General features: G+C 43.5%; 1 protein-coding gene across 1 annotated transcript in view; it reads right to left on the bottom strand.

The window, feature by feature from the left end:
- The window catches only part of LOC111969851 (forkhead box protein P1-B-like), a 138,957-nt gene that overhangs the window by 26,582 nt on the left and 95,452 nt on the right, over window positions 1-16,923 (bottom strand). Inside the window, 5 exon segments of the mRNA XM_070445545.1 lie at window positions 2,255-2,291; window positions 2,294-2,440; window positions 8,028-8,178; window positions 11,813-11,902; window positions 12,141-12,278. Coding sequence (XP_070301646.1) covers window positions 2,255-2,291; window positions 2,294-2,440; window positions 8,028-8,178; window positions 11,813-11,902; window positions 12,141-12,278 — 563 coding nt within the window.

Here is a 16,923-nt window from a genome sequence, read left to right as displayed (position 1 = left end):
TCACCTGCTTGGGATTCTGACAGATCTAAGATACTCTGTGAATATTCAACCCCAGACTGCCTTCTTCACTGGAGCGTGTGTTAAACTGCTGTTGACGTCTTCTTTAATCTCTGACAGGGAGCGCAAGGCATCGGAGGCAGCCTCTCATGCAAGTCTTCTCCAATGTTTCAGCTGGGACTTGTTGTTTGGTCATATCTGAAGCAGGTGATGAAGCGAGCGTGTCAATATCCTCCCCTCTGATTAATCTTCAGCCACAGAGGCTAGAGCTCAGACTGACTAACTGAGCAGATTGAATGCACCAGGGCCTGTGGATACTGTCTGCCCTGAGCTAGGAGAGGTGTCTGGAGCTTGCTGTGTGTTGTGTTGTGTTGTGTGTGTGTGTGTGTGCTGTACGTGGCTGGGACAGTGTGTGAAAAGGATAGAGGTGGATCTATGGTTTTTTTCATGTAATGTCTCAGTGAAATGTGGACATTCTGTGAGACCTCATAGTCAAAATGTACAAAAGCAGTGTCAAAATACTGACGTCACACCACTTGACCTAAAATGTCTCACATTATATTGAAACAAACGCATGTGATGAACTAGTATCCCGTAAGCAGTAAAACATATAGCATTTATTTCCTTTCCAAATAAGGCACTCCAAGTTAAGCTATAGCTGAGTGAGATAGTCAGTTACTCAGCCAGGTTCTCCATGCAGGCCTGTACCTCCCCACTACTACCATAGAGGACTATCTATCTGCCTGTCTGTGTTTGAACCCCTCTCCACCTCCCAAGGCCAGATGGTTTAGAGTGCTAAACGTGTTTTCATCTGCAGTGCTTTCATAATGACACATAGGTTTTGATCAGTGAAACAAGTCAGATGTTGTGCAGTGAGCTCATGACGCCTGGAGGCTCCTCACCAGCAGTTCAGAGATCAGCGCCTCAGTGCAAGAAAACAAGTCAACGTGTTGGATGCCAAATTAATTCCTTCCTTAAAGACACAGAGGCTCAGGGAAACCTACAAATATCCCGTCAAGTCACCAACGAAAAGAGGGTTTGTCTGACGTCGATCTTACATCAGATCCACATCGTTTTCAAATATTGATAGTGTATTTTGTACATCATGTAATAATAAACGGTCTCTGTTTGACACATATTCCAATTAAAGTTAGAATGTGTTTTTTATTTAGTTATGTAATATACATGATGATAATGATTATTTAACTAAAGAATACAGTACATCAGTGTGAATTGCTCGGCTTCAATATGTTCTGACAGCCACACCTATAGAAGGCTAGTTGTCTCTTGTATTGTATTGGGAAATTGCAATATGTTTTCACATATTGTCAGAAAYGTCACAATCCGGAGGGAAAGCAAAGGTTGCTGGGTGTGTGTTTTTCTGTTGTTGAGAGGACGTTGGTAATTTGAATTTTATTTAACCAAACGGAGCCCTGCAAGTCACAGCTGCAGTTTCCTAAGTGCAACTGAAATAACAGCACCCTTGACCCTCTAATTAATAGTGTGCTGATCCCATTTTCATTACTGCAATCTAAACTCGAAATCATTCCCTCGCTCCCAGGTGTTTCACYGCAATCCCCAACTGGATTCCGAAACACAGAACAAGCCTGCGTCTTAATGAAAATAGGAAGGTACTTACAAACTATAAATTAATATTCATCTGTGGGCAAAGCCCTGTGGGAACATGTCCATCAACTTAGGCCCCTTCAAGGAATTGCAGTTTTTAAATGGGGACTATGTAGGCCTCCTGTTTTCTTTAGTCAAAGATGACAGTAAAGATAATGTCACACATAATGAGTTCCAGTTAGATTTTTTTTCATAAAGTAGAAAGGACATATGTATGCCTAGTTGTACCCCAGTTTAGAAAAAGAGGTCAGATTGTTGCGAATATCATAATCTGTGGTATATTTAATGATAAATCAATGAGCTCAACTTCATAAGCAACACATTCAGTCACAACCCATTCCCTGGAAATACATGCTATTGTGCCCAGCATGTTCCACGGAAGCTGTTAGCTCGGATGGAAGAGGATGGCAGACAGACAGAGAGAGACAGGAGAGAGTAGAGAAGGGGGAAAGGGGGAACCCCCCAAAATAGAGAGAAGAGAGAAGGAGGAGAGACAGAGACAGAGACAGAGACAGAACAGACAGAGAGACAAGAGAACAGAGAGACGAGAGAGAGAGGAGAGAAGAGAGAGAGAGAGAGAGAGAGAGAGAGAGAGAGAGAAGAGAAGAGAAGAGAGAGAGAGAGACACTACCCTTCTCTCTTCAGAGAGTGGCTCATGTACTGTCCATGGTGGAGGCGTGTTGGTTGAGGAGGGGGTTCTTGGGGGGTTGTGGCGAGGACAGGTCCAGGCCACGGTGGCTATTGTTGCTGCTGCTGTTCTCTTCCTTCACGTTYGTCACCTCCTTCCACAGCTGCTGAAGCTCAGCTGGAATCATGCCTGAAACAAACAAATTGGATAACTAAATCAATTAGCAGCTAATCCAACTCTCTTCATCACATAATTAAATCAAAGGGTCTGTAAACAAAGCCAAGTATTAATTAAAAAATATTCCACTACAGGGTAATACACTGAGAGCGCTTGCTCCCCCCTGCTCTCTCCCTGTGATCTGAAGCGTGTTCGTATACACAAATCCCTGGCATTCACATGCATTTCATGCCCACAGTAAATAATTAACATCCAGACAAGGCATGAAATCTGAATAATCACCATCATTTCCCCAACAAGAGGAGAGGCAGAACACACACAAAAAGTTTACAATAGCAACGTTACAACCAAAACAGCCCACACCACCCCACCTTCTACAGAAACAGGACCCTGGGGTAATATCCTCAAAAGCGCATTAATGTGCAAAATACTTAAAGCTCAGCACCGCCTCCAACTGACACAGAAGACTTAAACCTCGTTTAACAAGTCAAGCACACTGCATCTCACACAGCAGCCTTAGAAAGAAAAGAAAAAAATCTCTTGAAGACAAGACATTTTCGTGTGTTGGAACATACACTGAGAGAGCATGTTGTCTCTCCTGCTGACTGACAGCGATCCTGACACCCTCAGATTGGGGAGGAGGACGGATAATGCTGTGTCTGTACACCATCTCTAAGAGAACCCAGCCATTGTTCGCACACAATGTATATGTGTATGTGTCCGTATGTACAGTGTCTGTTACCACCGCGCTGGAGAAGCCTGTTTTCATTTGACATAAATGAGGCAAAAGCTGATAAGAAGAAACATTTTAAAAAATCCCCCGTGAGGGTATGTTYTCTAGCCATTTGTATTGTCATTCCAAAATGTATTTGGTTAACTCATATTTTTTTTATAGCATATTGAAAGATCCACTATGGGAATGTGTGCAAATTTGTATTGGGTATTCAGATCTGTCCTTAAATGAGTCACATGTTTAAAACATACTGAAATACCCTTTGGATATGCTGTGAATTCAACTGGATGTGCAAGACCACTCGTTTAACATTACAATTAATTAAATCCATTCTCAAAATGAGCAATGGCAAATGAAAGATGATTTGCACATGCTTATCTCGGATGGGTTTATATTCTCCGGATTTCCCCCCTTTTTAATCACTCCCTCTATAGATACCAGAAGTGGCCCTTTCAAGCGCCAGATCGTAATACAACATGCTTAGTCTTAATTTATTCCTGTTGTGGAAAATAACTGTGAAGTGAAGATCTCAATAYGATCAGCAAAAATATTTTTAATTTGATAAGCTACTGAAGATTTTAATTATGCTCGTAATGGAGAACATTGGCCTAATGAGGCGAAGGACTCTGGAGAGACGCAGGGGCTAAGAACTGTGAAATGAGTCTGATAGGATTGCTGTAAATTCACACTAGATCGTTTGCATATCAAAGAGCAGGAAATGATTGCAGGACAAATCAATAACCTTTCCACGTTCCAAAGAGTGTCGTCCTCATTCTAATATTTTAACACGCTCTCCTATATTCTGCCTGGCCTGTATTCTCTCTCTCTCTCTCTCTCTCTCTCACTCTCTCTCGCTCTCTCTCTCTCTCTTATTCTTTGACGTACCTTAATCAAAGGACACAGCCCTGACAGACAAAACATGCCAAATGTTCCTGTTTGCACAAAAGCATGCTAATCCTTCGGTTGTTGCTTCTCACTTGTCTTATTAAGGTCTCATTGTTGTTTTGATGGTGGGAATGATCCTTGAAGGGAAAGTTTTCCATGATGATGATTTGTCTGGATGGGGAAGGTCACTGGTGGAGTGAGTGTCCTGTGCTTCAACAGTGGGAACAATCATTTTCCCCCCACTTGGTGCCCGGTGACAGTGGGCAATGTATTTTTAGCCTGTGTGGCTGACAGGGTGGCCCACTATCCCTCAATTACCAGCCAGTCCTGGTGACCCCGACACCACTGTTTACTCAGATGAAACAGGTCCCATAGACTCCTCTGATGAGAGGGGTAACGGACTGGGACCAAGCTGTCTCCTTCCTAACGTACCCCCTTATTTCTCTCCCTCTCTATCCCCTGGTCCCATGTCCTTCTGTTATTAAACTACCTTGTCCTCATTGGATCTCTTGAAACCGAGGGTTGTTCATGATGACACCATAAATGACAATAAAATGTAATGCTATGAAAATCTCAAACAGTATTGTATTCTAGGTTTGGACAAACAGCATTCTATTTTTCCTGAGAAGGCAGCATTTGATTTCTATGGTAGACATAGGAACACTGATCTCTAAATCCTTTTTTGTATCCCCAGTCCGTCCATTTTCAAAATGCAGGATTGGTTTATCCTCCATTTTTCCATTTTTCAACAATGCTATTCCACTCATTATAGGTTGGAAATACAGACAAGCACTTTAAAAAATGTATGTTGTTGGGACACTTGATTGATCACCGGCCTGGCAACTCAATTTTACCTCCGCAGGTAGCTCTGGCATCCAGACAGGCCGAGCTCTTCAACCTTTTCCTGTCCTTGTACCTCCGTACCCAGGTGACCATGTTCAAGCAAGCAGAAAGTTGATTTAACGTTCATAATGACATCAGTTGCAGGCCATCATCCACAGAATAAAAAATAGCCCCTATCCTCTGGGCTCTTTCAATTCTGCTGTTGCTTTTCACACAGAGCCAATACCATGGGGGGACGGTGACACCGCTATTAGTTTATTGCTCCATCAGGCRGAGACCTCTGGTGCACCCCTGTTTATGTTCCTGTAATCACTGGCCTAGTGATATGCACCCCTTAGGCCTAAAATATGTTACCTCCTAATGCTGTAGGAACTATTACCAATGTCGCGCTGCTGGCCAAATCAATCACTGACTGGGAGAGCGTATTACCTACCGCTGTCCCTGATGTGCCGCTGCTGCACTAAGAGCAGCTTCATGCTTCGCCACATTCTTTGCTTTCATATTACCGACAAATTTGTCCTGTCACTGTCCCATTGCCCTCTCTTGGACAACTTAACTGATGTTCTCCAGTGATGAGAGTTCAGTCTGTTACATCGCCGCCTGGGAGGCCACAGAGCCTCAGAATACACTTTAGCCAATCAGGGCAGGCGCAGAGAGGGGCAAGCAGTGATACACACGCACACACACACACACACACACACACACACCTGGTAGCTGCACCTGGGAGAACAGAGCGGAGCGAACATTGCCGTCTCACTCGTGCTCCACAGGTCAAGAGGAGAGGCTTTTGGGGGAAGGAGGGGAGGGCAGCGCTGGATCAAATTTATATTTATGGGAGTTATATCCTCCCCAAACACATTATTGTAATTTATAACAGATACTGTCTGACCGCTTCCAAGACTTTGAACATTAATGTCAAAAGAATTTACCGCGAGAGAAACAAATGAAGGTTCAGATAAAGAGAACAACTGATTGTCATCCAAATAGCACTCTTCAAGCTTCTACTCATTTACTTCCTTCACAGTTTGGTATTAAATGATAACTCAATGTAATTCTTCATGTCAATTTGTAATGAAAATGTTTTATACTGTCTCTATCAACAATTCCAGTAAGGATCAGACAAAACAACACAAATAAAATAATAATTTTTCAAAGTATAAATTACACGCCTACAGGGCTGTTCAAATCCTTTTTGTGAAGTGTATAATCTCAGATCACCATGAACGCATATGTGAGAGCACAATACAATTATGATGTCATGAGAGATTGAATTTTTCAAATCATTTGATTTTGATATCTGAATTTTGAATAAAGGGGAATACGGCTGATCTGTCTGATCGTGGCCTCAGTGTATAAAAGTAATCCTAACTCATCGCCTCAGTCCAAACGCATTATCACCTTGGTCCAAACAGAGCAGCAAAACTCATCATTAGTGTTGCAGTGATGCTAACTACTTGCTGAATATTGTAGATTAGATCTCAGCTCCGTAGGTCTTGGCTACTGATGCACGAAAGAGTTCATTGACGTGAAAAACAGAAAGGTTTCAATAACTTCAAACATTCAAGCAGAACTTATGTAGAATAGGAAGGGAAACTCAGCCTGATGTTAAGTGTTTTAACAGCTGTCTTCCATAGTTAACCACCAATGGTTTCCAAGGGCAGCCTAACCAAGTTCCACTCAGTTAAAATACTGAAACGAACCAACTGTGCGGTAAGATTCAATTCCTCATTTCAGTTTGTATAAATAATAACAAAGAGAAACGATACCGTATTTGTATCTTAAACTGTCATCTGACAAAATAGGCTGAACAAACAAAGAGTGTATGGTTACTGTATCCTGTTTGAGATGGCCTTAGAGGTATTTGATGACACTATGCATAAGCAAAGAGTCAACAGGATGTCCAGTAACTGTTGCGCAATTCCATAAAGAACAGCAAGCTGCCATATCGTTAGGGCAATACTTTACTCACAGGGCGTGTGTTTGCCAGATATCCGACACGAGGTCATTCATAAACGTACACTAAGAGCACATTGGTGGTCCCCGCCTGTGCCTATGGCAATCATCTGCCAGTGGATGAGTGATTCCATACAGTCCAAACAATAACATGACTGAACAAACCCTGTTTTGGTTTGCTTATTACCTAAGCTCCCCCACCCTTCCCATTTTATGGCCTTATCTTGTTATTTCAAAACTGTTTGTCTTAGTGTGGAATGAATAGTCTATGTCATGTTCCAAAACGCTATGAATGAGTCTTTGTCATAGGGCTGCTCCTTAAGAAAATATTAATAAACAAATTAAGAAATAAACTTCCTGGCTTAACAACAAGTATTGACTCACACCACCATACCCTTATGGGAGATTTCACAAGAAGAGGTTCAGTGGCAGTTTAGTGGTTCAATGGTTCCACTAGGTCAACACCCAGTATGATGATGCCATTCTAAGAGAAAGGTATGAAAGGAGAGTCAAGAGACAGGCTGAAGGAGAGGGGGAACCTATACACCATGATAGTCACACGGGAGGAACACAAGGGGGGTAGGTGGGAAACACTTCTAACGAGAGAGTTGTTGTTTTCAACATAGTTAATCAGCTTCTATAAGACTGCTGAGAAATTAATCAAATGGCCACCGGACTATTACATTGCCCCCCCCTCCATTTGTTTGTGCACTGCTGCTACTCGCTGTTTATTATCTATGCATAGTCACTTCACCCCTACCTACATGTACAAACTACCTCAGCTAACCTGTACCTCCGCACACTGACTCGGTACAGGTACCCCCTGTATATAGCCTTGTTATTGTGTTACTTTTAATTATTATTCTTTMATTTTTTACTTTAGTTAATTTTACTTTAGTTAATATTTAATCGTAAATCTTTTTTTTTTTTACTTCTTGAACTGCACTGTTGGTTAAGGGCTTGTAAGTAAGCATTTCACAGTAAGGTCTACACTTGTTGTATTCGGCACATGTGACAAATAAAGTTTGATTTGATACTGTAGTCAAGGCAGATGTAGTATGATATTTCATTGGGGTAAAGTAGGGTATTTTAGCATTTGTGTGTTTGAGGGGGGGACTGCGGAGGGGCAGGTGTAATCCCCTGTGTGAAGGTGTGCTGTACAGTACAGTAGAGTAGAGCACTGACCCTGAGTGAGCGAGTGCAGGGGCAAGGTGGTCTGTCCAGGCTGGATGGTGAGCAGGCCTTGTCTCTGGAGGTTGAGCAGGTGCTGCTGCTGTAGCTGTTGGACCTGCATGAGCTGCTGCTGGAAGGCCAATCGCTGGGCCTGCTGCTGCTGCTGAGGAACACACACACACACGCACGCACACGCACACAGAGATACACCATGAGCAAACACACAAACACACACACACACACACACACACAAGACACACCATGAGCAAACACACAAACAGGACATGCATGCCCCAGAGCAAACAAAAAGTACATTATTTTCATACTGTTTTGGACTGTACATATTGATTGAACACAGAAGCATGCAAATTCTAGTGTGTGTTCAAATATAGGGTAGGCATATGATCCAGTGGACAAACACATGCTGATCATATAGGGCATCCTGTATGTCTGAACAGTTGTATGCTTTTGCACACGTTATGTTCTCTCAAACAGGATACAGTATGTTGCTCAGACGAAAACACACACCTTCTCTCAAACACACACACACACCACACACACCAACACACAACCACACACACACACACACACACACACACCACACACCACACAACACACACACACACACCACACACACACACACAACACACACACGCACCACACGCACACACTCCCAATCGAACCACACCACATACACACTCACACATTCAACACACTATGTAGGTTTGTCTGTGCACATTAAGACAGGTACAGTATGCATCCCTCTCTTTTAATTAACGAGGAGTCAGAGGCAAATGACAAACAATGAAACAACATAGTTAATCATTCATAATAAGAGCCACAGGATTTTAATTACACCCATTCATAATTCAGCAAACAACGTGTGACTAAATCAAAGTGTTTAATAGCCACACCAGCTAGTCTCACAACTCTCTCAGGCGCGGCACTGAGCTTGAGGGGGGGTTTCTCCCCCCAGTGCAGCAAGTTGATTTGACTCATAGAGCGAGTGAAGAACATCTTGTTCATCTTACAGGACTATGACTACATATAACATTCTGGGAAAGCCAGAGACTCTTTTTCCTCGGTCTAGAAAGTAAAGGTGTAAAGGAGGGAGTAAAGAGAGAGAAAGAGAGAGAGAGAGAGAGAGAGAGAGTGAGAGAGAGAGAGAGAGAGAGAAAGAGAGATGTGGTATAGTGTGTGTTAGAACAATAAATAGAAGGAAATGATCTAATATCCCTAATCTTCCTTGAATCAAAACAAATGGGAGAGTGTTTAGATAACAGAGGAGGGGAGAGACTGGACATTTAACCCTACCATTAACCCCAGGCTCAGCTTCACCATCAAAATATGGATTATTATTCCTTAAACAACAACTGGAGATAACGATCAATCAAGACAAAGCTCACCTTGTTATTTTTTCTCGGACAGATAAGGACAGCCAAACAAATAAGCCTGGGAGAGGGCAGGATATTAGGCTGTATATGAGTATACAAGGCCAATTGTCAAGGGGGGTGGGGGGCATTAAAAGCAACCCGGGCTGCCAAGCTGTTGCACCACACCTGTTACCAAACACAGGATACACCACTTTGTTTATGTCTCACAATTGAGCGGTGCAACGCTGCTGTCAGGTCACCGGCCTGCGACTCAGAAACCGCTGAAATAGCCTGATAAAACCCCCCCCCCCCCCCCCCGGGTCTGCCCGTCGAAGGTCTGCCGGGCTTCCTTTCCCCTCCCCTCGTCTCCCCATGCCCAGCCTCTGCTCCACAGCTCAGTAAAAATAAAGGCCTGAACACACCCAGTACACTACACTGGTCTGACGTGGAGATGCCTTCTTCATTACGTTAGTCTGATCAGGATCATGTCGTGTCATATTCATGGACTAGCACATACGCATGGGGCTAGGTGAGAGGGTGTATTCATGAACACCTATTTCTATGGTTTATGTTCGAAACTATACGGAACATATTTGATGAAGAGCTCACTGGGGTTTCAGTGTAATTAATTAGTGATTCAGCTGGCGTGTGATTCTTCCCATCTCCCCTTTTTTTTGTTTGTTATGGTGCTCCTTTTTCACTACAGTGTAGGAAGTTTCTCGTGTCTTCAATAGGACTCTTCTCTGTACTGTAGCTCCCGTCTGTCTGACAGCATAAGACAAAGATGCTAACGGTACTACGGGGGCGGGAGTTCACAGGGAACAATGTCTTTCATCAGTGCCCTAAATAAATATAGGGTGGCTTTTAAAAATGGGAGAAATTAAATGAATTTAACTCGCGCCCCATCAGATTTCTTTCTTGTGGTCTCWTCAGCTGACAGCAGCTCCTGTGCTCTCCCGGCGTGCAGACACATTAAAACCCCCGGCTCAATAGACCAAATAAGAGGTTAACAAGAAGTGGCACGAGGGAGAGAAAAATACAGGCCCTGACAATTGATACAGAGTGGCAGTGGCAGCCCTTTATTGTCAAGCTTCAAATATAAAGTTAAAGATCTTTGAAAAACTAAATTTTGATGTCTTTAAAATAAAAGAGGCACAAAGCAACAACAGGGGGTTATTGTCTGCTAGCCACGGGGGAGTCGCGGCGCAATTCTTATTCTGCGTTTTGATGGCTGCAGCAGCTAGAAATGCGATTGGAGAGGGGGGGGCAACACATCGGAGAGCAGAAGGAGAGCCTCTCGAGGCTGCATCCATTTCCTGTGATCATACATAACACGCTTCAAAAGTTTTTWGTTTTTTTTAGACTCCGTTCAGCTGATCAATTGCACCTCCTTCTGACTAGCACCCCCTCCCTCTCCACCCCCCCTGTTCGAGTCATGTGTACATCAGATGCGACTTGGTGACAGGCCCTATCTGAGGCCGAGGAGCTCTGCTGTCACGTTGATTTATGGGAGCATCACACCACAACTTGTCCAAACTGAAGCCTGCAGTTCATTAATTAGAGAGCTGGGACTTTGAAGTCGGTAGCTCAGACAGTGTGTGTGTGTGTGTGTGTGAGCGTGTGTGTTTGTTCATTCACGTTTGTGCGCGAGCGTGCGTGTGTTTTTAACATTTGGCTTAATTTAGATCCTTTTTCCTTACCCTCCCCGAACGTGGCTCTCAGACGGGAAAAGAGAGAAAATTCCTTGATTGTCTTTGAATTTCTTTTGACCGCACAATAATCATTCCTTTGTCCAGAGTGATGCCTGTATCCGCGAGTCATTAACACGCATTGAGCCACCGCTGATGAACCAGGGGGAAAAAAAGAGAGTGCGGGCAACAAGGCTGGGAGCGGTTCCCTGCACTGATCTCTCACAATTATCTGCATTCTCTCCAATCGCTGTTTCCATGCTAATTACCAAGGAAGCTTTTACGATTTATAGGCCCTTTCTTTTCCCCTTCCTTTTGATTATTGGCTACAAGGGGGCTCATATGAAGGGCACACTTTGTTGTAGGACACTTGTTTACTCGAGAGAAAAGAAGCAAAGAAAAAACTGCACAAACATTACTTTCACTGCCTGAGCAGCAGTATGAGGCCCAGTCCCTGGAAGGAGAGGAATCATCACTATTCTTAGTTTATAAAGATATTACTGGTATTGACCCAGAGAGCCTGACATGCTAATCAGAAGCATGAGTGATTATTCTGCTGTATTTCTTCTTCTTCTTAAAACCCACAGCCTCTGAACAGATGGCGAGAGGGAGAGAACAAATGCCTTCCATGCTCTGCACTTTTCTGAGGCTCTTACTGCCGAGGCACCATGTGAGTTGAGTAAGGCGGCGGCGTGCGGTGGTGCTGATGGTGATGATGTCAGCGTAGTGAGCCTACCTCTTTACTCTGCGTGCCCACATGCTGCTGCTGGAGGAGCTGGAGGTGGAGCTGTTCCTGCTGCTTCTTGTAGAACTCTTGGAGTTGCTGCTGAAAAAGACATGGGAGTCTGAGTGAGAGCTCACCAACCAATCAATCCATCAGGCCCACTGCTAAACTCAGCAGTGGGCCGTGAGATACTTTCAACACTCTGGCTGTTCTCTATTTGATACAGTCTCGTGTTCAGAGGGAATGCTAGCGCCCTGTCGATCTTTCCCTTTTATATGGTAGTTGGTGTGGGGATGTTGATGTGTTCTATGTACTGTGTGTGTGTGTCCTATGCGTTCACCTGTTGTAACATGAGGGCCTGCTGCTGTTGCAGGAGCACCTGGAGCTGCTGAGGGCTCAGCACCTGCTGCTGGAGGATCTGCTGCATCCGCTGGGGAGTAATTACCTGGGGTGTCATCATAGCCACTGAGACTGGAACCTATAAGAGATACACAGAGGAGACATTAAGGACAGATCAGTCACTAACCTGGTCTATGAAAGAGACAGTGGTACAACAAAAGACAGACATGGCCAGGACACATGCTTTATAGGATTAGATGACCACAGCAAAGAAAGGGAACTGGAGGACAAGCTTGTCACTAGTTAACACRGCCACAAGTCAAAATKATGTCTAAACCCCGCCTATTGCTACAATTTCTTTCTTTCTATTCTTAAATACTGCTAACCTTATGCCTAAGCATAGACATAAATTAAATGTTCAAATTTTTATGATATAGCCATTTTGACTTTGTGGCTATGGTAACTAGGGACAATAGGACMACAAGCGGAGATGGTAAAGACTACAGCAGGTCAACCAGACTAATTGTCAGGGGCTAGACACACTGCAACAGCTACTCAAAAGAGACAGCTAAGGATAGCCCAGCCTCTCAACCCCTCTGGTCTGTACTGGATAAATCACCAGGAGTGTCATCACATCTAGAGGCGCTACACCCCCTGAGCTGTAATGACACGAGACAGCCAGGCCTGCAGTAAGCCTGTGGAGAATCTACTACAGGCTCCGACCTTGAGCACAACAGCCCTCTCCAGAAACACACACCTAGCACACAAGGCTGTCCAACGTTCGATTGCTTCTGTTTTGATGCTTTCTCAAGCTGATCATTTGAGGTGATCTGCAAACAGCAGAACATGCAAAGATAGGCCACCCACTGTAGGCTACAATACATATCTTTGTACACATGAGAGCATTTCATTAGAATATTGTCAACAGCAATTTATTTAACGTACAAATAAAACGCTGGCACCATGCCTCGAGGAGGGCTCACTCTGACACAGGCCCTTAACTAACTCCAACAAAAAGGTGTAAGTGGATGACTCTTCAAAACAAGTGATTTGTTATGACAATGAGTGAGCCCCACAGTTGTCAGGCTGCCTTAATTGCTCCGGCGGCATTGTGACTTCCCAGAGTGTCTGGATGCTGCCACTCATTGCTATGATGTGCGATACCATTAAAAGCCCCTTTCGCTGACATTTTAGTGACAAACAGCTACCGAGATATATTTGATAGCGTCTCACATTTGCAACTGTTAACATGCCGCGCGGTGTGTGTGTGTGTGCGTGATTGTGTGGTAAAACTGTGCTCTGCGTCTCTGAGGCTAATGTCGCCCGGCTGATAGAGCGGACATTAGGGGTGACAGTCTGTCTTTGCCAAGGTTACCCAAATTGTACCGCGTCCTCATTGCTAATGACGGCCCTTTGAATTTTTCATGCGTCTCTGAATGTAATGTAGCTGTTTAGAATCTATCTAGCAGGTGGGGTGTGTTCTCTGACACCTGCTGCATGCATATCACCTTATTCCTTTTCCACATTGGAACATAAAACAAAACCAAAACGGGTCATAATGAGCAGCTTGTACTCCCCCGGCGCTGGAAAGGGCAATAGTGTTAAACAGGACGCTGTGGCGCTGACGCTGATAGTCTCTGTAAACTTCATCGAGGAGGTGCTCCGCGCTGCGTTACGCGATTAGAGTCGTTTTGTCCTCCTGTAGGGGAAACTCGAGGAGGTTTTGCTCCACCCAAGACCCAACGCACTTAACATCTCTCATTTTCAATGCGAAGCGGTGAGAGGATGAAAATGCAATATTAATTCCTCCCGTATTACGTCTTAATATGCAGTTCAGCTTGACTTTTTCATATGGCTTGTCCTGTCATTTGCATAGCCAAGGCTCCCGCTCCTAATTTCACAGTCATTATACACTGATGTCCTTTTTTCTCAGCATCACTAATTTTGATGAACTATTTTGAAGGTCAACCAGGCAGCGTGTCTCGCTACAGTATAAGCCCTCTACGTGATGCGATAGATATAGACCTGCCGTTTAAAAAAAAGCCTCAGCACCACTGACAATTACCTCACACACCAAGGATAAATAATAATGACTCTTCTTTGATGTTTTATATTAAATTACATGAGGGAAACGATCTACTTTAGATTTGACATGCTCTACTTTACAGGCAGTAAACGTAGCCAGGGTTATTTTCACATGTATTTAACCGTTTTTATTATGCATCTTCAATAGTACATGTTTTATAGAGTCTAACATAGAGATCCAGTGTAGAGAAATAGAATTAACACAATATTTTAAACACTTTCACACTTAACTGACAATTCCATTACAAATTGCATTGGAATTTCATTCAATTAATTTCTTTTTTTTTTTTTTTTTTTACACCTTGAGCAGCACATCCTCTGGTTCAGGAAGCTTCACAACTCTCCCTGTCATGATCGCGGGGTCTGGTTCACTGTAACTACTGCTAGACACCCAGAGACGGCAGGCAGAGCCCCGGCAAGAGGCTATTACAGCTAACATTTTATTACCCATTACTACTGAGGTCATTAGCAGCGAGAGGGATTGTATGGTTCTTAACCTATTGATCATTGTAACTACTACCATTTAATCCTGTGTTGAATGAGTGAAAATCTGCCTAAGACAGGCGGCTGTTGAGGGGAAGGGCGGGAGGGAGCACTTTAAGTGAAAAATATGGCCCTGGCTGGTGTATCATGCCTATTTAACGCAAACACGGGACGCCAGTCTCCATTTAGAACACTCTCCATATGGCACACTCCCTTATCTCTGGTTAACATCAGGACTCCAGATGATTCAAAGAAATATATGTACATATAAAGAGAGTCTGAGGGACAATTCTCTGTCGGTCTGGTTAATTCAAAGAGGATAGGAGAGTTTATAGGAGAGTTTCTTTGAGCAGCTACTTGAACACCAATATGCGGGTGTGAAAAAGAGGACATTCTGGGCATGCCAGAAATAGATGATGTTTATGGATTTCAGTAAGGTGTGGCGCTCTCCAGGTGCCTCGCGTACATAAACATTCAAGCCTGGAACATTCTCACACAGCTGCAGAGTGACTGTAGGCAATACACCAGTGCAGGCCTTTGCTGGCCAACCACACCACACACACACACACACACCACACACAACACACACACACACACACCCACACACACACACACACACACACACACACACACACACACACACACACACACACACAACACACACACACACACACACACACACACACACACCACACACACACACACACACACACCAAAGGCAATTAAAGTCCATATAGCATGTGAACTCACACATATAGTTAAACATGCAGTCCGGAATCTTTAGCACAACAAATTTGTAACATATTGTACAAATTGGTTTCATAACATTCCACATGAATTGCCCCTCCAAAAAACATGTGATTTATTGTCAGGACGTAACATATCATACGAAATAGATGACACAGAACACAATTGAAAGGCAGAGTACACGGGGACCAATCAAGAGCACCACCTTTCCATTGAATGGCTGAAATTATACAAAAGTTCTGGATCATGACTTTATACAATATGTAACTACAATGATATTAATAAAAAATACTAAATTATTTTTTGTTTTATTTCCTGCTTTCAAAGATGCAAACTGTGACAGTTTAAATTGTCACATATGCCACTGTCCAATGCAAACACAGCAGTAATACCGCTCCCTTACGTCTCTGTCATTATTATCATGACAGTAACTTACAACAGGTTAGCCACATTTCTAAAATATAATCTATTTACAAAAATGTTTCTGAAACTACGCAGTTTTAGTTGTCTAAGGGAGGAGGTCAGTGTAGCAGGCAGCGCCTGATGCCGTGCTGCCTGGAGAACAGAGCAGGAGCGTGTTCAGAGTGAAGGGAAGGCACAGCACAGAGTGGTGGGAGCCTATGCTCTGGTTAGGACTGCCTCCTTCAAAAGACACTAAGCCAACTTCTCTTTGTGCGCCACCATCGAGAACAAGCACGGAAATGATATTCTAATGAGGAAATATTGGCCACACATCTGACGATGTCGGAAATTCACTGATTCACACTTAATGAAGACCCTCTCCAACCAGCGTTATCCCCAGAAGGCAAAGGTCAAAGTGTGGTGAGAGAGAGAGAGAGAGAGAGAGAGAGAGAGAAAGAGAGAGAGAGAGAGCGAGAGAGAGAAGCAGATCCAGGCATAAGGCTAGCCTCCCTCCCCCTCCTGGTGATACAGGGGCAATTAAGGAGAATAGAAAGAGGAAAAAGAGGCCAACTTCAATGAGACCATGGCTGATATTAAACTGGCCATGAAGGAACAGGTTAGATGAAAAGGAGAAAAAAAAATCTAACTTTTATATCTTGCTCCCTGGTGTCATCTTGTTTTGTAAGGACATCAAATAGAATGTAGAAGTAGAAAATAACAAGCCCTTGAGAAATCATAGAACCCAGCCTGTTTGATGCTGTTGGTTTACCTTGGCCTGAGACATTGGAAAAGTAACGGCGCTCCGTCTTGAATAGCATATAATCTCGAGCGTGAAAATGTCTCCGAAATGAGGATTTCATTGCATTGAAGTGATGCATGAACATAATTAGTCCTCGACAAGATCGGAATGACACATTTTTTCATGACTCGTTTAGGTTTATTGAAACATTGAAGGTGGGTAGCGGTATGGAGAATATGTCAAGCACATTTTCTCTGCTGGGAAAAAAGGGTCAATGAAAGAATATCTGTTTCTTACATTGTATTTTTGTTTGTGTGTATTACTATAT

The sequence above is a fragment of the Salvelinus sp. IW2-2015 genome, linkage group LG11 (assembly GCF_002910315.2).
Source record: "Salvelinus sp. IW2-2015 linkage group LG11, ASM291031v2, whole genome shotgun sequence".
Lineage (NCBI taxonomy): Eukaryota > Metazoa > Chordata > Actinopteri > Salmoniformes > Salmonidae > Salvelinus > Salvelinus sp. IW2-2015.
The sequence above is the reverse complement of the archived record's forward strand: the minus strand, read 5'-3'. Positions and strand labels throughout refer to the sequence as shown.